Here is a 21,122-nt window from a genome sequence, read left to right as displayed (position 1 = left end):
CGTTCTGGCATTTATACACATGGATGACTTGTGCCCATGCTTTTGCAGCTTTTTTTTTCTTTTTTTTTAAATGTGCAGCTGTGACTTCAGTTTTACTTTCAAATCTTTTTGATGCAGCTGCTTATTTAGCATTGTTTGTTTCTTTAGTATAAGAATGTTCTGTGAGAACTAATGTCTGTGGTATAAATGTGAGCATAGTCAAGATATAATTATAAACAAGCTACTTGTTGGTATATTAAAGCAGCATGATGTGATGGGTACGAAAACATGCAAAACAGGACTAGCGCTGACTATCAACAAAATTTCAATGGATAAACACCAGTCATTTATAGTCGAATATAATTTAGTTAGCAGACAAAGTTTTGTGTACGTTTCTGTCTTTGTCCCATCACGCCGCCTCAGTATATTTGCAAGATGAACCAGCTTGCCAAAATCAAGTTGTTGCAAGCTACTTGTATTTTGAATCCTGCCTCCAGATGCATGCATTTCATAATTAATACATTTGTTATGGCTGCTGCATAGGTAGCTCATGAAAGGTTTTATGAATCAGTTAGAACAGTACAGGTATTGAAGTGTTGGTTTTCATTGCTTCTGCTTAGACTGGCGAAAATTTAACCGGGAAACATGGCACACAACAGGTTCATGAAATGCTTGGAATACTTTTTTACGGAGTAATTACTAGGGGTGCAGGAATATTTAAAACATAATCAGATATTGTTTTATATAAGTTGATTCTCAAATGAAATAGCTACTATTTACAAATGTGAATATTTTTTGAGTAGGTTTTGAATATTTTGCACCAACTTTGCACACTCAAACATAAGACTTAAGTAAACATGTGATACTCTTCATCCAGGTGGCCATAGTGGACATATAACTTTAGAAATTGCACAGTAGAGGACGCTTTGTCACTGAGGGAGTCAGACTTTTGATCATTCGCTCTCAACTTCTGCTCAGTATGGCATGTGGCGATGGGTATTGTTTGGTACTATTTATGGATTCTGCACCTGAGTGTTTCGTTCGGATTAAGTATGAATTAACTTTGTTGCAACACTATAATATACAATAGTGGCAGCACTCAGTAGTGAACATTCCTACTAAAGTATAAGTACTTTCCTTGCTCTATCATTACTACAAATGGCACCCATTTATGCTTTAGTATTGAATGTATACGTAGATGTTAGCTGGCTCAGAAGACTGTGTTATAAACTTAATTTAATAATGCGTGGCTATGGTGTATTGTGAAGAGTCCTTACTGATGAAGAAACCTGTTCAATAATTTGATTCTCTTCTAGCACTGTTGGATTTCTGTTTGATTTGTTCTTAACAATCACTATCTGCATGCCAACTGTAGTCACTGAGGTGCATGTTTAAAAACAATGCGGTAATGTCAAATTACTCCTTTACTGTGTCCACGCATCGCTCTTTAAAATGATCAGATGTTATGATGTTTGGACAAAATGATAGCATCAGTGCTGGGAAGGAGGTCATTTGACTGAGTGTCCAAATCATATCCTGATCAGTCGCATTCAAAGTTTCAACCCACGTTTCTTGGTGCTACTACAATTTCAGTTGTATATTCCTTAGCTTCCGATGAACAGTGCACTTAGCAAATTAGAAACTAAAGATTCCAGGGGCTCTTGGACAGTAAAACCAACCTCAGTAAATAAGAGCGCACTTTAGCAAACCATCTTTTAATATATAGTGGGCACATGGTGTTTATGTAGTGTGTAACAGATATTTAAAAATTAATGTGCAGATATAGTCTATGTCCTACGTGACATAAGAGCAGAGCAGTGGTCCACTATCATAAACAATAGCTAAGCAGAAGCGCATGAACGCAGGAATGGCTGGCTTAAATTGTAGGCGCTGGTCCTGTCGTTTGTGTTCTTCCGTCCTGGTCTATTGCGTATTGCTCTAAACTCATTCAAGCATGAACCGACTAGCCCAAGCAAGAGCTTTGCTTTAGATTGCAGCCTTGTGAGGACAAGAAGGTTCTCCGACCTCAATAAATTTCTGGCCTATTACCGCATAGTACTTGGTTACGTGATGGTCAGTCTATAAGCACTCTCACCAGCCAGAGGATGCTGTGAATATCCTACTAGCATCACTGATGCCAGCTGCTAGAATGGGAAGGGGGGAGGGGAGAGAAGAGGGATGATTTCGAAGTGTCAAAAGAGGCTGGTTTGAGTTTTAAACGCTAATCTTTGCCCAATTCAAAGCTTAAGCTTGGTAATGCGCAGCTGCCAAGTTGGTACTCTGTGGCCTTTGTCTCACAATAAACATTATGAAGTGTCATTGCAAATGCGAATTGTGTTTCTCCAATGTCCCTTCTGCTCACCAGTCATGTTCTGGTGCTACTGGGAGCTGTGGAAAGCTTGAGTGCCTTTGTGCCTCTGCACTTATCGGTGCATATAAAAGTAATCCTTAGAATCTGTTAAAATCTTGTTTCGGGTCTAAATTATTACAGCACTCATTTTGGTGACACTTGTCAGTGTGAAAAAACTGCATACCAGCTTTTCTGTTGACGTGTGACCTTTCACTTCAGAGGCATTTGTGTAGCCCTTCTTCTCTTACAACCTTGTTTTTTCACATGTGGCTTAGGTCTAGAAAAATTACTGGGATGAGGTAATGACTTTATTTCAGTGCATTTTTGTACCCCCTCGGTAGTCTGAGCACCGCTCAGACTACCGAGGGGGTACAAAAATAAATAAAAATAAACTGCCAGGATTGGGCGCTTATGAGCGGTGGATGATAGGAATAGAGTGAAACGGACTGTTTTATTTATGTGAGCTCGGGGTCTGGGCAATGTAATGATTCTGTGTAATGGTTCTAAGAACTAACTAGCAACTAGAAAAAAATTGAAAACAAACAACTTTCCCATCTTTGTTCATCTGCGGAATGTGATAAAGTTGTGATTGGCTAATGAAAATAATCGTGGCAGTAATGTCATGGTCTTACTGAGATTATTAAGAATACAAAAAAGTGTTGAGTTCACTAAAAATTTATGTGCTGCTGGCAAGCTTGGAAGTTCAGTAAGAAAGTTAAAATGGCAATTTTGAGAAGCAACCCACGGTATTGGTTGGCATTAACTAAAGACTGGGAGGCAAGCAGGTGCTGGCTGAAAGGTCATGGCTCTTGCACTGTGTAAATGTTGGCCTTGTCAACATTTTTCGTATTTGCACTTAAGAATATGTGAACATTAATGGAAAGCATTCTAAAAAAAAAAATAAAATGCTTCTGCTTGACTAAGAAACCAATAGCAAGGAAGTCACACAAACTGCTTGAACATCAGGACCACCTGTAGCAAGAGATAGTTTAGGTTTTCTCAGCTATTAATATGAACATCCTTCTACAACTAGTGGTTACTCACTTATCCAAGACATGGTTGTGTAACAGTTTTCATAAAAACGCACTAAAGATGAAGACGAAAGGGACACAGATGACAGGACAGGCGCTGAACTTCCAACTGGCATTTATTTCAAACGATCATCCGTGTATGCACTGGGCATCAGGTAGATCATGCACGCATCATCATACAGTCGAACATGCATAGAGTCGAACACCCTTAAAACGAAGTGCTTGGGGCCCCCAGATCGTTCATTATACAGGTCACTTCATTGTAAAGGTCATGCAATGCACATAATTGGGAGATAAACATTCTTTTGTAAACAAATAATTTTTTTGAGGCATTGAACTGTATTCACTACCAGTAAAATAAGGGAAGTATAGGAAAAAATTCATTCAATTATTTTTGTGATTTGAATGTGAAAGCATTCAAATCATGTAAGGTTAATTATGTCAAAAGGGGATTTGAATGCTTTTGCAATTAAAACCTTTGAATGGCATTGACAGTCCTGTCACAGGCAGAGTGCTTCAGTTTGCTTAGAAACTAGTTAAGAATTTTAAATTAACCAATAAATGATGTACTGAAACAAGAACGGGTAGGTGCTTCGTGTGACGTCATGATTAGTCAATGATGTCAGATCCTACGCTACCATAATGTAAACACACAGAATGCATGCTAAACACAGGGCATGGGGTTGAATGCCAAAAAAACTAAGTTGATGATGTCTCCTGACGACGTGGGGAACTTTTACAGCTCTTTCGAACTAGACAGTGGTGATTTCAGTGACAGTATGAGTGCTGAAGGATCTCTGTTTGGTTCTCACCATCCGCCACCACACAACGCAGTTAACGTGCCAAGCTTGAAGGGACACTAAAGCGCAACAGCAAATCAGTTTAGACTAATAAAGCATTGTTTGAGAACACTGCAGGCAGTCATTTCAAAATAATAGTTTGATTATTAGATGAGAAAATGAAGGTCCAAATATCAGTATTTGAATTTCGCACAGAAACCCCAGTGCCAGTACGTCAGCGTGACGTCAGGGATTCCAAAGTACGTTTTCGCATTTGGGCCGTGTTGGCTGAGTGAAGGATCCCGAAACTTGCCATGTTTAATATTTGGTTCCTTTAGAACACAATATAGTCAACCTGTACCGCTGTGTAGTTAAGTAGGCCTTAAAAGATGCCATCAAAATTCATGACGTCACAGCCACCAGGCGCGGGAGCATCAAGGAGGCGTCGCCACCTGTCTTTTGTCCTTGCGCTTTTTCTGGCTTACCAAGCGTCTTATCGTAGTAAGAGTGGTGTTTTTGATGTCCTCGAGAGGTAATTTACTGATGCAGAAGAAATAATTTTTCTCTTTAGTGTCCCTTTAAGGCATTGTGCTGCAGCAAGACAAAAAAAAAAATGATGATTTTCGGACTTTATCTTGTAGAAAAAGGAGCTAGCTTCATCGTTTCTGGGAGAAGTGCGGTGTAGTTTGACATTGCAAACATAGGGTGGCCAGTAAGAAGGCATACATTCGTGGGCCTGAGCCAGGAACACGCAACCAATCTTTCAAATTCATTTTAAGGAAAGCTAAATGACTTGCAGCCATCTCGTTTGGCACAGATAATCAGTGCAAAAGAAAACACATTCAAAATTTGATTATGTTCAGTGGACATCGAAAAGTCACTGGAGTTACCCTTTAATCCACCTTAATCCTAATCCACTTTAATGCACCTTCATTCACTTCACCTTAATTCATTTTACTCCACCTTAAGTAACCTTGCTCTAACGTGTTCTTTTTTCACTGTAATTCAACTTAATTCACTGCAATTCACATGAATTACCTATAATTATTACCAATTAATGCTGTTATACCGTTTACTATCTTCTGTATTGCTGCTGAGGTCATACAAGACGCGGACCACGTCACCTTCTCCCCATTGGCTGCGCTGTTACTTGTCCAACGATGCATGCCCTAGGCCACACTGGCTGCGACACGATGTGTGCAGTGAAACACAGTAGGCACACCTTTAGTCAACCAAAACCGTGGAACCGCAGTGGCGTCTGGGAAGTGTGCTCGCTTCACACCCCGGAACGGCGGGTTCAACTCCCATCCGAACTAAAATTTGCCAGATTTTATTTTTCAAGTTAAAGAACCTCCATGAGAAATGTGACGTCTGTCTGAGCATTTTTTTACTTGTGCCATCAGCTATTTTTGGTACCATCGCTTGATCCCGCTGGATTTTTTGCCTCTGGGACATTTAATGCTTTCGCATTACTAAAGGAATTGGATGTCTGCACAAGAATTGGATGTCTGCAAAAATTACTGGACGGTGGAATGTACAAGTACTTAAGTTGCTTTGGTATTGTAGCAAAAGTAACCATCATTGAATTTATTGAGCTGGCATCTTGAGGCATCAGGGCTGGGATAATGTAGCCATTATTTTACAGTCCGTTTCCTTTCCGCACTTTGTCAGTGGCCCAGGCAGGGTTCTGCTTACATTATGAGCACGATCGGCCGGTCGACAGCAGTGGATAAGAAAGGTGTGGAAGCGAGTGAAAGGAACTGTTACGTTATACTGGCCCTGTGTTCAGGTGGCTTGCAGCCAATGACGGTCCATCATGTAGTTCACTGCAAGACATATCAGTCAGACATGAGTTACTGATAGCTGATAGTTCGAAGATTGCATGACAAGAGGAGAACCGCATGCCTTGTTTGCTTATCTAATCAGAAGGGATGTGTGAGGAGTCCCACTAGAGTGTAACTCCTTCCTCTCTGTCCTTCTGCCAGAAAAGTTTCCACTGTGCTCAAGCCCCCCCATTCCAAAATTTGCAGCAGTGTTCAGTACAGACCTCAGGACTGTTAGTGATGGCCCCTGTCTGTATTGTAATTTTGAGTGTGACACACTGCTTTCTCCTGTTCACTGCCAATAAGTCTTGTCCTAAATGAATCGTCCGCTGAGACACGTGAGTTTGGAAGGCTGCCTATAAGCTGTGTACAACACACATGCTTGTCGGTGCTGACAGTTCTCTCAGACGTATAGCGGTGTACAGTGTGTCGAGGCTCTCCTTGATTTTGCTGCTTTAACGAAGCGCTGTATCAGTTTGAAGGCGAGAGACTGTTGAAAGTTGACATGGGTGAGCTCAGTCCTTTGCTTTCATTGCTTACCCTGGGCTTCCATGGTGCCAATTTAGTTGACTGTCACAATGGATAGCTGTCAAAGAGTTCATTACACAGTTTTTAGTTTCCCTGTCTGCATTTAACCAGCATTGCTGAACAAATTTGGCAGTGGCCTTATGCAATTGCCTGCATGTGGGCATAGGGTGGGAAGGTATTAGTTTACAACTGAGGGTTGCTAGAGAAATTCACTGCCATACTTTTTCTGATGCTTTGGTCTTGTTATAGTTAGAGAAAAAATATTTTGACAGAGGCTTGCAGGAAGGCACACAGAGGCTTGCAGGAAGGCACAGAATCAATGGCTTTTTTTTCGCCCTCTGTTTAATTTAAAGCTTACTTTCTTCGCATTCCTCACATTTTTATAATTGTAAAAAGCATACAGCTCTAGAATAGATTAAGAATTTTCAATTCTTTAGTGAGTTTTGTCAAGTTTACATCATGTGGACTCTATGAAAAGCTTGATACAGGAACATCAGATCAATCAATCAATCAATCAAGTTTTATTTTCGCCGCAGACAATACATTGTTACTGCGAAAATTGGGGGCCAGAGAAAAAAAGCTGCATCTGTGCAGCTTTACTAAGCTCTAGCCACCTGTACAGCAGCAGTGACACGACGATTTGTTATCTTGATTTAGTTATATAAATATATCAGCAAATAAACGATCAGACAGTCCGATCACAAATATGAGAACATCAACTATTTCATATCTTGCAGGCCTGAAATGCACCTATCCAACCATTGGAAAATTATACTCGGTGCAGCATATTGTGAAGAACAGTTTAAGAAGTGAACCTGCTGTATGCGACATGCTCACACCGAGCACAAATACCCAACTGTGCACCTTCCTACTCGTTTTACTAAAACAATTTGTACATATTACTCCAACCTGCAGGTCAGTTCCCATCAGAAGTGTTTCATGATGTATGCTACATATAATTTCATTCATCAATGTTGTTGCACAATCTCTGCATACACCATTGTGTGCACAGTGCCTTTTTTTAACCCTTTCGGGTTAAAGCAGTACTTTTGGCTTTCTGCACGATTGCACAAGCAGCAGAATTACATTCATGTAGTGGTATTATTCGTAATTGTGCGGTGCTATTAATTCTTCTTGTTTTGCAGAAATATCCCACTGCCATCGTCTCTCTCGCTGGTCAAGAGTGCAGGCTGACCATTTTGTGAATGCTGGGCAGGGGTTATCATTGTTACCTGCGCAAGTGCAGGCTACGTATGTGCTGTAGTTAACATCCTCAATCTGTGCTAAACAGCTGCCAAAACTGCTGCTGCATACCCCCATACTGTTAGCCTCAGGACTTAAGCACTGACTGCCATGCAATTTGAAACCTATGGCGCACCTTCTGTCTGCGAAACTTGTCTATTCCAAGAATGTGTCGCGAGGAAACGAGGGAATCGCAAAATGTGCACATTAAAGGGAACACCTAATGATAACTGGAGAGGTTGGCCTAGCAACAGGGTTGGCAGGCTACTGCAGGTGTAATAGATAGCGAAGGATGATGGGGACAAAGAAAAAAAAACACTTGACCATTAGAACACAAGCTTGATAATTAGGCAGTACTGAGCACCACGAAATTAATGAAGTGGAAAGTGGAACTGTAGTAGCATCAAAAAGCAAGATGTTGTCCATAATGGATTTTTAGTGGCAGAAGTTGTTTCCTGCGGGATGATGTAAAAAGAAAGAAAGAGTAACTATTAGCCTTTTAAATGTAGGTGTCTAACATATCTTTTTGCAGAAATACTTTATTATATATTTTTGTTCACTAGCGCATGTGTTCTTTAGATGATAGAAGATTCCCATTGCGCTCTGATCTAAGGAAAGACGCCCTGCTGGGCTAGTCAGGGTGCGATTGTCATGAAGGATGCTCTGTTGCTAAACACTTCCAGAGTAGCACAACAGGCTACCTGTTAGTTTTGTCTGTCTTGTGTTTCTCGTTGTGTCTCTCTTCACCGAGTATTCTTTTTGGTGATGTTGTAGTGCCATTGGTGAAGCCTTTCCATTTCTTTGCTCATTTTTCTGACCTTGGTTTGCCGCTTGCTTGTTATGTGCGCAGCGTAACTCGGTGGCGCCTCCCTGGGGGTCGGGGCCATGATCGAAGTTGGCGGGGAGTCCAATGGAGAGCAGCCGGGCAATGACCATGAGTCTTTACAGTCGACTACCCCCGCCGTCGCCAGTCTCCTGCAGGCCACCCAGGCTTCGGGGGACCTCCTCGCTCACTCCAGGGCTCCTCAGGTGAGCACCAAAGGAGACAGGGGATATACACAGATGGGACCAGAACTGAAGTGTTATTGGATCTAACCGCCATTGCATCTAACCACCCAGAATGAAAGTGGAAATCAGTTTGGGACTATGTAACGATTGTATTCCAACTCTTGCCTTTTGTACATTGTCAGTGGTTTGAACGGTGCTCTGCCTACATTATCAAGGTGATTGGCCAGTTGTGAGTGGTGTATAGAAGACTATAAGCGAGGAAAAGGATTCGCTACATGATACTGACCAGGAGTCCTAAAGACAAAGTATCCAACTGCAATCGTAGCGGGTGGCATATAGTTGTATGATAATGGCGTGCTTTCTAACACCCAGAAGCATGCAACTCATCATAGTGTTGTTTTCCTACCGAAAGTGCCCTCTCCAGCTATGTTCTTGGTTTAATGCTCATAATTTCACATGAGCTTTTAATTTCTGATCTCATTGTGTGTCCTAAGTAGCATTGAACATGGCAAGTTTGGGAGGCCTAAGGCATATTGATCAGCTTGTATAAGAGCATGAAACAGATGTTTGTCTGCTTCATGCTCTTGCACAAGTTGAACGCCAGGTAGCCTGGTTTCATAGCTTACTGAAGCTGATCAGCTTCTCTTAGAATTGCTTGCAGTAATTTAGTAAATTTATCTCTTATGTCTTTTTAGTTGTACATCCTTCTGACAGTGCCTTTTCAGAATTTGTGGCGTTTGAACTACTGTGATATGTCTTTCTTTGTTTTTATCTTTCGTACTGTCCCTTTCTTTCATGATTGCTTCATGCCACTGCTGGCTAGCTTCTTGTCTGGTCAGTTCAGTTTCTTCGCAATCTTATGTTTTACAAGGCTGCGTTGTTCATTTTGTTACCATGATGGGCTAGCTTATATTGCCCACAAATGGAGCTTAGTTGGGGATTATAAATACCAGGAGTATGCATGGTCTGTTTGCCCAATTCTCTCTATCGCGACACTGCCCTTGTGAAATAAAAGTGCAACTCTTTCATTTTCTTAGATTGATAAAAGCATGGTAGACATGTGTTGAGTGTAAACCTTGTGCTTATATTTTCACTGAGAAAAGTGTAACTGGAACAGATAAGAAATATGTTACTATTTTCTGCAAATACATTCTGCCTTCAGATAGTGCCTTATCAATTGGCGGTGAGAGACTCAGTTCTGTGAGCTCAACTCATTCATTGAAATTTGAACTTGGTGCATTGAGAATCGGCTTCCACTATCAGATTGCACTGTATTGTCTTACAGTTCCTGTGAAAGGTTTTGGTTTAGGCTTTTCGAGGGATGGGCTGACATCTAAGCAGCCACACATCTGACTCAACATGGTGACATTATCTGTGTGTGCGAAAATATGTGGTCACATCAATGTACATAGGCAATACATGCTGCCAGCATTTCATAAGCACATATACTGTTTGTGTGCTACTCAGTAAGCATTACATTTACAGCTATTTGCTGCCAATTGTGGGTTCTTGCACGTGGTCTTGGGACAAAGGAACGACAACACAGTAGTGCAAACTATCACAAAGGCATTTATTGTGTCTTTCATACACTAAGGCCTGCCAGCCAAATATGGGTGTGCGACAAATCGAGGAAGCTCAAATCGCCGTGACTGGATAGCGAGGGAATATGTTTGCCCTCATGCTGACACCAGCGCCTAATCGTTTGTGTGTATGGTTACGCGAACGGTGGCGCATTCGAACAACCGTGTTAGTCCATCCTGGTGCCCCGCTCCAAAACCTTTCTCGGGACAGTCCCGCGAAGCGTGGATTGGTGTACGCACGGAGCCATTTCTCATAACATGCTGCAACCACACAGACCGTTGTCGGCGCTTAGTTACGGGGAGAAAACGGATAACAGGAGATGCGAGAGCCATGTGGGGAAAACATTGGGATGCTTGAGAGTCGAGCTTCCCCACACAGTGGGCGCATAAGCCATGATGGTTAGGTGATACTAGTTGTTTATTGCAAGTTATGCAGAATGATTTTGCATGCGGCATAGTGGCGAACAAAACAGTGATGAATAAAAATGGAAAATGGAATAGCTTGTTACAAATGCAAAATGGGCTTCCAAAACTATGCTGTTACCACTAGAAACCATAAGAAACGAAGCACAGTTAGAGGCAAAAGAAAGAAGAAAAATTGTCACATCGTCACATTATTGGAGGATTTTCATATTGCCGAAGTTTATGTATGATCTGTAGAGACAGTCATCTGTCGCTAAAGTAGGTGACTCTGCTTGATAACTTGCTTTTTACAAAAGTTTTTGCTTGTTTCGTCTGTTTTGTAACGATAATAGAGTAGCCTTGGTGTGCAGTTGTATGTACATGGGCGAATAAAATGGCCTTGTCATGGCCTTTCATTGTGTTTGTTTCTTCGTGCCGTTCTTTCATTGTGAACACATATTTGACTATTTCAGCTTTCTTTGTTCTACTGGTTGTATTAGTGAACGCAGTTGCACACTTCAGAAAGCCCCCACAGCAACTCGGTCTTTATGCCATCTGGCTGTCATACTCTCCGTCACGTCACGTAGACCATAGACCCTATGTACCATATTTTCCAGAATATAGTCTGCGTAGTGTGCGTGTTCAGAAGTTGAAATAAGTTTCGTCACTTGGGCTACACATGATTTAATTTTCGAAAGATTTAAGCACATCAGAAAAAAAATGTTTAAAAATTCAGTGTGTTTCTTACTGTGCCTGCAACATCTTGCTGTGCTAAATCATGTTTAGAAATTAGCGTTGCAATGACCGTCCTCAGTGGCTTCACAAAAGCTGCTAAATATGCTACAACAGAGATACCTAATTCTAAAGATGATGGAAACCTTGAGTCATTCCTTGAATATGACCTGCTTGAGTTGTTTTGGTCTGGCAGCCCTATCAAGAGGGGTTCTTTGCCTTTTGGACCTGGCCTCTATGCTTAAGAAAGATCCATGGTTTCGGACTGCTTCAATTGACAATAATTGTTTTTTGTTTTTTTTTATTGCTTACCCATGCATGTACTGGTCGGAGACAGTAAAAAAAAAAAAAAGGTAATTTCAGCCAAAATTAGTCTCTGCAAGCTATCTGGAAGAAATTAATATCTTAAGCTCAAATTTGGGGTTGCAGGACTGTATATACGGTGTGAACTATAGTCAGGAAAATACAGTAGCCACCCAGTTGTGACACCATTCCTGGGTGTGCTGAAGGTGAGCTTGTTGTGTGTGACGGCACTTGTGGCTCAACGCAGGTGCGCAGCATGGTCTCATCTGCGGAGGCCTCGGCCCTCGAGGTGGCCACCACGGTCGCTGTGGTGACCAGCTCGGATGTGTCCCTAACTGGGTCACCCACCTCTTCCTCCTATCAGCACTACCTGGCCCCGGCTACAGTGTCCATAGGAGGCCATATCCAGAACATCACCATTCCGGCGCAGGTCTCTGGTAGGCCTCGTGTTTGTCATTGGAATTAGCTCCTCGTACAGTTGAGAAATTGAAAATCTGGTGATGTTCGCAAAGAGGAAAGCAAGCGGCTTGCGAAAAAGAGTTTGGGTACTTATGATGAGGACGAAGACGCAGGGCGTACACAGGCACTAAAAGAGTGTTAGCAAGAATTTGCTTCTGCAGAACTCCAGCTTAGTTTGGGTCTTTAGGACTGGCCCCAAATGTTGTTACTTGTTCTTTTCTTTCCATATCAGTGAGTTTGATCTGAGGTATTGTGTACTGTGTGTGGTGGCATAGGCTTAAGATGCCTAATCAAGCGAGTACTCTGCACATGTTTTGAGCTATGCCTGCTTAAAGGAGAGTGGCTTAGTGCTTTGCAACTTTTAAGATCAGCGTTCATCTGAATTTCAAATGTTGATTTGCCCTGCTTGTGATGAACCCTCTTGCCAGATATTGTCCAAGCCTCGTTTGGCCACAGGAGGTGGCGACTAGTCTTTCTGCCAGTGTTTTAAGGACTCGTAAAGTTAGTAAGGTTAGGTTTCATAAAGTTTTATTCCTAAGCCATCAAGTGGTGTTTGTGTTCAACCAAACTTTAGTGATGGGAAACACCTGGTTCTTGCTGTCACATTCACATTTTCAGTTTTTTTTTGTTCGCTTGTGCTTAGTGCGACTGTGTCTTTTTTTCCCTTGTGCAGTGACGAGTCCTGGTGTAGCTGTAGCTGCCGCCAGCCCTTCCCAGAACCTGGCCCGCATCCTAGCGGCTGCAAGCCAGCAGGGCTACTCTTCTCCACCTGCCCCTGGGACCAGCAGGGCAGTGACAACGGTGTCTGGGCTGCTGAGCTCATCCAGCCGGCTTGCTGCCACCAGCCCAGCTGCACTGCTGGCTACCACACAGCCTCCTGCCCAACAGCAGGCCATCGTCATGGACACCCTGACACAGGATGAACAGCAGCGCCTGCTCTCATACAGTAGCCTCATGGCCAGCCCCTCGCCCCCTCGAACTCTCCAGCGGTCACCGACTACGACGACAAATGCGTTGCCCCCTCAGTTTGTGGTGCCCCCCAAACAGAGTACTACGAACGTGCTCCCTGTGCCCCCTCCACCCCCTCCCCCCGCGTCGTCCCCGACGGCATCCACGAGTGGTGTGGCAGTGTCCGGACCTACTAGGCTTGGCGGCCTCCTCCAGCTGGTGGGCGTTGAGTCGCCACGTGTGGCCAAGCGCATCAAGCTGGAGGAGCAGCCGCCAGCCAATGAGGAAGTGGCCGCCATGCGGCAGCGGGTGTACGAGCACCGGTGGCGGGAGCTCCAGCGCAACAAGGAACGCTATGTGGAACACCTGACAGAGCTGTTTTTTCTCCAGAATGGGGGCAACATGATGGACTACTTCGCGTGGAAGCGGCGGCCAACACCCCAACTGTTGGCGTTGCTTCGTGCGCACGCGCTCGACAGTGAGGATGAAGAGGACCCTGCTCGGTTGTTAGATACGCGGCCGCCGAGCGCGTTACTAGCAGCGACGGCCTCCTCGGCTGCTGCGGCGACGACAGCCGCTGCGGCTGCCGCCGCTGCCGTAGTTACCACCACTGTTATTGCTGGCATGCTGTCGAGTTCATCCTTGATGGCAATGCCTGCGGCGACTTCGACGACGACAGTGTCAACAGCGGATGCTGCAATGGCAACGGCTACTACGCTTTCTGCCATTGCCAGTCAGCTTGCCGCATCTCCTGGTGAGTGCCAGCTACAAAAGTGGACTGTCAGTAAGCCTTTTGCGGCTTTTGCCTGTGTTGGAAAATATAATTTCTGCCATCCGTTGATGAAGTGAGTGTGTGCTTGCAGTGGGGGAGTGCAATGAAGAAAAGGTGTGATGGTCCGGAGCATATTGAAGGCCTGCTTCTGCAACACGTGCCTGCAAGGGCTCATATGTGCAAAAGCAGATCTGTTGGTTTGCCTGCACCTTAGGACCCTTTGAAATTCAGTGCATTTTGTTCCCATTAGAAGCTTGGTGTCATGGCTGGATGGCCTTGCACGGGTCGTGGTGCATTTGCAGGACTTGCAAGCACGAATTGGTGTGGTATGCCCGCGCGTCATATTTGAATCCCATAGCTATAGGCGATGTCGTAATCTTAAAATAGTTGATATTACTTATTTATAGATAAATCTTAGCCAGATTTGCATACCTTGTGCATTTTGATGTGCCGATTCCAAAAATGTATTTTTGACCTAAGGTAGATACAGTACCTAATATACCATAGAAACTGGGCTTGCTTGTTTGGAGGAAAACTAGCATCTAGACAAAGAAACTGAATGCATTGGTTAGGATATTGAAATAATCTAGGAACTCTAAAGTGTGCGAGAAGGTATAAACAAGTGTCATAGGTAAATTTGAACTAGAGTGAGAGCCTATCAAAGTTGCCTGCAAAAATTTGCGATCTTGACATGTGAAACATGACTAATGAAAAAAAAAAATCCTAAGAAAATATTTTGCCAAAGTTAGGGTTTGTGCATACTGCAAGCATTTATCTTTTCGGTAAAGAAATAATTATTATGATAGCTAAAATTCAACAGAGGCTACTTTCTCTCCAAAAATTGCAAGTGTGTCAAAAGTTGTTTTGAGAAATCAATGAAAAACACTTAAAAGCCTTTTTATTAGGACATCACTTATATATATTCTTACAGAAATGAAGGATTTTAGAATGTTATAAAATGAATCCTATGATTAAGGCTTTTGGAGATGCAAAACTGACAAAACTGAAAATATGTCCCTTCGGCGAATTTTCGGTCTTTAAGATCGACCTCCCCCCTTAAACTAATTTTGTTGAAGCAGTACCCTTGGTTTAACTAATTCTGCATTGCAGTCTTGATTTAACAAAGCCTTTGCCCATCATGTACACTCTAAAGCAAAAGTTCAAGGGACATTTCCACTAAGCCTGGAGACGTAGCCGTGAGTTAAAAGTTTCAATCTGCTGTAGTTTGTGTAACCTACTTACATAGTTGTCAGTTAAACTGCTAATTAAAGTTACACTAAAGAGAAAAATAATTTCGCCGGTCTCAGTAAGCTGTCCTCCTACAATGCCAAAAAGGATACTCTTACCGTGAGAGGAGTCATGATAAGCCGGAAAGAGACGGGTGGCAATGCTGCCTTGCAATTCCCACACCAGTGGCAAGATTGCACAAGCATCTTGCTTTGCGAATGTTTGCTTTGCCTCCTACTTTGGTGAGTAGGCTTTGTTCAGTTTGCGCTCCTGCCTTGCTGGGCTGACGGCCATTGGTGAAAGCTCGGTGCCTGCGAATCATGAGCGTGCAAGTGAACATTCGGAAAGCGAGGTGCTTGTGGGATCTTGCCCCAGCTCGCATGACAAGCTTCCCATGACACCATGAATTTTGACAGTGTCTACTCGGCCATAGTAAATATTTATCAGTAAAGATTGACTGTATTGTATTTTAAAAGAGGCAGAAATGGAATTTCGCAAGTTTCAAGAACTTTTACAGAGTTGACACCACTCAAATGTGCAAAAAAAAAAAAAAGAAAAGGACCGCTTTGAATGAAATTTATGGTCACACTGATGTGATGGTACTGGTGGTGTGGTCTAGGTGCAAAATTAAAAAAGAACAGAGCTTTGGCCTTTATTTTCATTTCTAGTAGACAACCTTTTACTGCAAAATTGATGAAAGTAGGGTTTCAAAAGAATGTGTCTACTGCGTCAGTGTTTCAGAGCAGAAAGCTACATTTGTTGCAGAATCCACATTCCAGAAACATAATGTTGCTGACAGGCCAGCATGTCTTGTCTGTTTCCTGTGTGATTACAGGGAACCAAAATTGAATACAGAGAGCAGATTTACAGCTGTGGAGGTGAAAAGGCAGCGTCCAATAGCCAAGTTTGTTGGTGTCACCTGTGCATTTTAAAGGCCTTCGAAGTGATAGATTTATTGACTCAATGGGTGAAGTTGGTTATGCTAGTTTGTGGTGTTGCGCAGAACATTGATAGGCACCCATATGAAAAGTGCCTTTACATCATACTCAGCATCAGGTTACCTAAGAATTCGGTACAATCACTGTGCGTGAAACTAGGTTGCACCTGCCTTCTGTATGCCTGTGCTCGAAAACGGCTCCTGAGAGATGCTGATTTAAAAAAGAAAGTTTATCCTTGTCATGATGCCAATGAAATAAACACCTGTAACTGGTCTGATGCATCTATACCATAACTGCCAACTCCAGAATTTTTGTTTAGTTCCTCATATTTGGGCTCATTTTATGATTTTACGAATGGTGCACCAAGTTTTATGAAAAGTAAATCCTGTTGATGAGAAAGCTAGCTCAGCGGTCTCTAAACCATTTTTGTTAAGTCTTCAGATGATAAAAGGACGCCAGAGGTGGGCTTGGCTTTGAGCAAGTTTGTACAGGGAGTTACCTGAAGTAGCTGAATCGGCAACAGTGAAGTTGCTAAAAAAAAATCACCGAGTCCTAAATACAGTGTGGTGCTTGTTAGCCTTTGCTGTTCCATGTTTGCGGCTGCGCGTGTGCTGCGCCGAAAAGTAAATCATCATTAATATAAGGGTGTGCGAATAACACAAACGGCATGACCTCAAGGCAAGCTTTAGAAAAATGGGGCCTGTTCCTCCTCTTCGCCCCCATCCACTTCAGTGTAGTGTCTGGACAGTCCTTACGAGTTTTAAAATTCATGTGTTGGCAGGTGTGACCTATACAAGTCTGGTACCAAGTTTGAAAGTGATGTATTTACCACTTCGTTCTTAGCTTGCAACTGACTGTAGCGTGCCTTACCTCTTTCCCTACCACGGGGAAAATAGGTGTTCTTTGTAGATTATGGCAGACCTTTTTTGCTAATGAAACTACGAGACAGAATATTTTATGTAATGCATAAACAAAAAGCAGAGTAAATTCACTTTTCACGCATAAAAGTTTCATTACGGATATATGTCATAAAAAAAAGATATAAAATTGCCAGAATCAAGATTGTGAGATAATATTCAACAAAGTTTGTAAAGACACATCTTTTATCTGTTAAGAAAATTATGTAACAAAAATAATGACATATGCAAGATGTATTGCTGTCTGATAGGCACTAGCTCCAAAAAAATGAGCATTTTTCATTGAACAGGTATTCCACTACAAAAATTTAACTGCCAGTACTACAGCTGGGCATGTCGGTTTGCGGCTGCCGATGTTCCGGGCTGGTTTGCATCATCGTCGCTCTCGGTGTTTGACGAAAAGGCAGCATCCTCATAGGAGCTGCTGCTCGATCACATGATAAAATGAGCCACAGACGCAGCTGAATCGCAAGATCTGCGATGTTTCGAAGCACGCATGCCACTCCCGGAGGCAGCCATTTTTGCTTCCTACTTTGACAATCGCAAAACTTCGGAGTGCATTCAAAGATTACCGCACTGCCTCTTGGAAAAACGTAGAACTGGTTAGAAAATAAAAATATAGCTGTCCTCCATCACGTCCGATGGCAAAGTGTATCCATGAGCGGCGCGGAATGTCTCGAAAGCGGCATTTCAAACCATCGTTAGTGGGCTAGTGATTCACAGTGGTGTGGTATGGAAAGAGTTAAGCAGTTATCCGAAGGAAAATATAAAGAAAATAGTTAATTTAAAGAATGATTAGTTCCCAAGCATTGACAAGCATTGATATTCTGCTATGACTAAAATGCTGAAACCAGCAATCTCAATGTTGCCATAGTACTGCCTGAGCACTACACATGGCCAATAACTTAAGGGTAACAAACAAAACTTGGTATTAAGACGAAGGAACAAGATAAAAACTTGTACTGCTATCTTTGTCCTTCTTCTTAGTGCTGTGTTTGTTACCGTGAATCTAATCTAACGAGCTCAATTGGTAGTCTTAAGTTAAATGTTCAATTACGCCAGGATGTGTCATGTGAGGGTTGTGGAAATGGAATGTTTTTGATGCTTTGCAGTTTAACAGATAGCCACGAGAGTGCGCTACTGCTGCTGCTGTCCATATCTCTGGTGTTTCGTAAACTGCAGTAAAAACATGGACGTGCCGAAACTCTATGTTTCTTTAGTTCTCTACTTGAGAAACGTAACTGATTAGCAGAAGTGCACATTCCTCCAGTCTATTCAACATGCCATGAAAAATGGTAGCTCTAATGCTGCTTGTGAATAGTCTTTGCTGTTACAATGCATATTTAAACAAACTTGCAGCAAAAAAAAAGAAAGAAAGAAAGAAAGTGTCAAAACGGCCAATCTTTGTTTTGTGAAGAAGCGAGGCAGTGAACTGAGCAGCTAGTTACTTTATTTGCTTATTTTGCTTTTAGATATATGGACAAATCTTTGTCCACACTTACTGCTCTTTCCTACTGGCACCACCTTAGCTATTGCTCAAGATACAACTATGGTGACACCACCATTTTTTCTCGCTTGTTCTTTGTGGTTTGTTATGTCAGGTTAAGTTTGATTGATTGATTATTGCCTTGTTGCTTGAAGAAAACACATATTGCAGTTAAACCTTACTGTATGGGAGCTCAGAAAAGCCGAAATAAATTTTACACAATTGGCTTGCCCTGGGGAAAATTTGTGGGCTTGTGACAAAAAATTGAAACAGATATCTAGTGTGAAATAATGACTTTATGCGTATGTGTTTTCTTACAGTACATTTATTGACTTAGAAGGTAAACTGCCTTGTGATGTGCCGTCTTGACGATGTTTAGAATTGGTGAGACGACTGCAATTTGTGCACACGAATTTATACAGCTATGCTAGCTTGAGTGTTCAGCTCTTGAGCAAATTCCAGGTGCAGAGCATTGTGTTTATGTAAAAAATGGCATCTTGACCACAAGTTTTTTGGACAACTACATCTAGCCTCAGAATCTGGCATTCTCTCGCTTAAGGGCCCTGAAACACTTTTTGAACATATTAAGAAACTGTTGCAATTTGTCGTAAAGGCTATTGTGAACATGTGAGCCAAATATTACTGCATTGCATATAGCAGGAAATTTATAATCTTGTATCGGAAACATAAAAAAGATCGCTTGCCCTCACTTCTGCAATTTGGTTATGCAGCATCATTGCAAGCAGCTGGACCCACCAACGCTGTTTACTGATCTCGTGATCGCGAGAATATTTTCAGTAATACAAATATTGCTCATTTAGTTAAACAAATGAAACATACACATGTTTGCGATCCCGAAGTGACAGAAAAACCATTTCATCTTTGCACTGCTAGTTTGCACATGACATTTGTGTGTTGCTGTGTCTGTGAGGCGGTGCAATTTAACAGTGATGTCATTCTGCGATTAGTTGGAAAAGTGTTTCAGCACCCATTTAACATGGCTTGCTTTAATTTAGGGGTTCAGAACATGTGTGTCTCAACATCATGACAACTGGCTAGAAGTGACAAATGCCCCAATGCCAAGCTTGTGATATCGGGGACACCATAGTGGATAGGATAGTCAAAATAATTGTAGAGCTAATTTGAAGATATATAAAGAGCTGCTTGCTTGAAATTGCCTTTGATACTGTCTGTTACCTCATCAATAGAGAATTGAGTGTATTTTTCTGTAAGCTTGACCTTGGATCTGGAACTGGACAAGTATAATGTAGGGATTTCTTCCACTTGATTCTGTTCTCTTCTTATTGCTCATAAATAGAAGCAAGATAGCTGCCCAGAACCCCCACAAAGCATGAAAAGGAATAGAATTGGAAGATGAGTATTACATTATCCTTGTCCTGGAACTGTTATCGCGTCTTGACCTAATGGTGGCTATTGCTTTAAGAGTAGTCCCTATTTTTGTAAAAATCTTGATTGGGATGTTGACGATGACATCAGCTGTTTCTTGCGTGTATTTTCCTGCTACATGTAAGCAGGCATTTGTGTGACTATCCAAAGCAGGCAGTCACTTATTAGCGCTGCCTCTGGCCCTGTACATGCAGGTCAGCCTTCGGTTCCTGCCACGCCACCTTCCTCTGTGCCTTCCCCTGGCCCCAAGGGTCTGGCCGACCCCTGTTCCTCCGCCTCCTCCTCTAGTCAACAAACACCAGCCTCTGCCGTCCTGCGGCCTCCTTCACCTCTGCGTGTGCCGGCCGTTGCAACCCCGACGACGGGTGGAAGCTCGCCGTCGAAGGGGGGCGCCCTGCGGCAACCACCATCCGCAGCAGCTGGCGCTGCAGCACCTGCTACGCCCGCGACTCCAGCGGGGGCGGCAGCCTCCGGCTCCTCTGCTTCCTCACTGACCCTGCCGGCATCACGTCTCACTACAAGGCAGCACTCCATATCGGCCGTCTACGACTCGTCCATCGGCTCCCAGGAAGAGATCGTGGAGCGGGCCAAGCAGGAGGCGTACGTGATGCAGCGCATCGCGGAGTTGCGCAAGGACGGCATGTGGTCGGCGCGCCGGCTACCCAAGGTGCAGGAGCCCCCGCGGGCCAAGGCCCACTGGGACTACCTGCTCGAGGAGATGGTGTGGCTCGCCACCGACTTTGCCCAGGAGCGCAAGTGGAAGAAGGCTGCGGCTAAGAAGTGCGCCCGCATGGTCCTCCGCTACCACCAGGAGCGCGAGCAGCGTGCTGAACGAGCAGAGCGTGAGGAGCTGCAGCGGCTGCGGCGGGTTGCCGCCCAGGTGGCTAAGGAGATCAAGCTGTTCTGGACCAACATCGAGAAGCTGGTGGAGTTCAAGCAGCAGACGCGCCTCGAGGAGAAGCGCAAGAAAGCGCTTGACCTGCACCTCAATTTTATCATGGACCAGACGGAGAAGTACTCATCGTGGCTGCGAGAAGGCATGGGGGCCACAAACAAAGACAGCACTGAGGCCTCCGAGGCGACCACGCCCGCCCAGGCGCCTGCCAGTCCTGCTCGGTCGGGCTCCTCAAACGGTGAGGCGCAGCGGATGTGTCCCGTGCTTGGTCGCGTGTGGAAGTTGTGTTTACCTGAAAAAAATTTCCTGTCATTTT

At 43.3% G+C, this 21,122-nt stretch overlaps 1 protein-coding gene across 6 annotated transcripts in view; it reads left to right on the top strand.

Annotated features, from left to right (window-relative positions):
• The window catches only part of dom (domino helicase), a 148,386-nt gene that overhangs the window by 7,033 nt on the left and 120,231 nt on the right, over positions 1–21,122 (top strand). For 4 of the 6 annotated variants that reach the window (XM_075685056.1, XM_075685054.1, XM_075685052.1 and 1 more), the window contains exons 2-5: positions 8,583–8,761; positions 12,005–12,194; positions 12,890–13,918; positions 20,106–21,044. In XM_075685056.1, the coding sequence (XP_075541171.1) occupies positions 8,618–8,761; positions 12,005–12,194; positions 12,890–13,918; positions 20,106–21,044 (2,302 nt within the window). In that variant the 5' untranslated portion in view covers positions 8,583–8,617. Of the gene's footprint in view, positions 1–7,227; positions 7,406–8,582; positions 8,762–12,004; positions 12,195–12,889; positions 13,919–20,105; positions 21,045–21,122 lie in introns of those variants that run through there. The other 2 variants (XM_075685053.1, XM_075685057.1) reach the window with 2 other exon arrangements.

Source organism: Dermacentor variabilis, chromosome 3 (genome assembly GCF_050947875.1).
Source record: "Dermacentor variabilis isolate Ectoservices chromosome 3, ASM5094787v1, whole genome shotgun sequence".
NCBI classification, from domain to species: Eukaryota; Metazoa; Arthropoda; class Arachnida; order Ixodida; family Ixodidae; genus Dermacentor; species Dermacentor variabilis.
The sequence above is the reverse complement of the archived record's forward strand: the minus strand, read 5'-3'. Positions and strand labels throughout refer to the sequence as shown.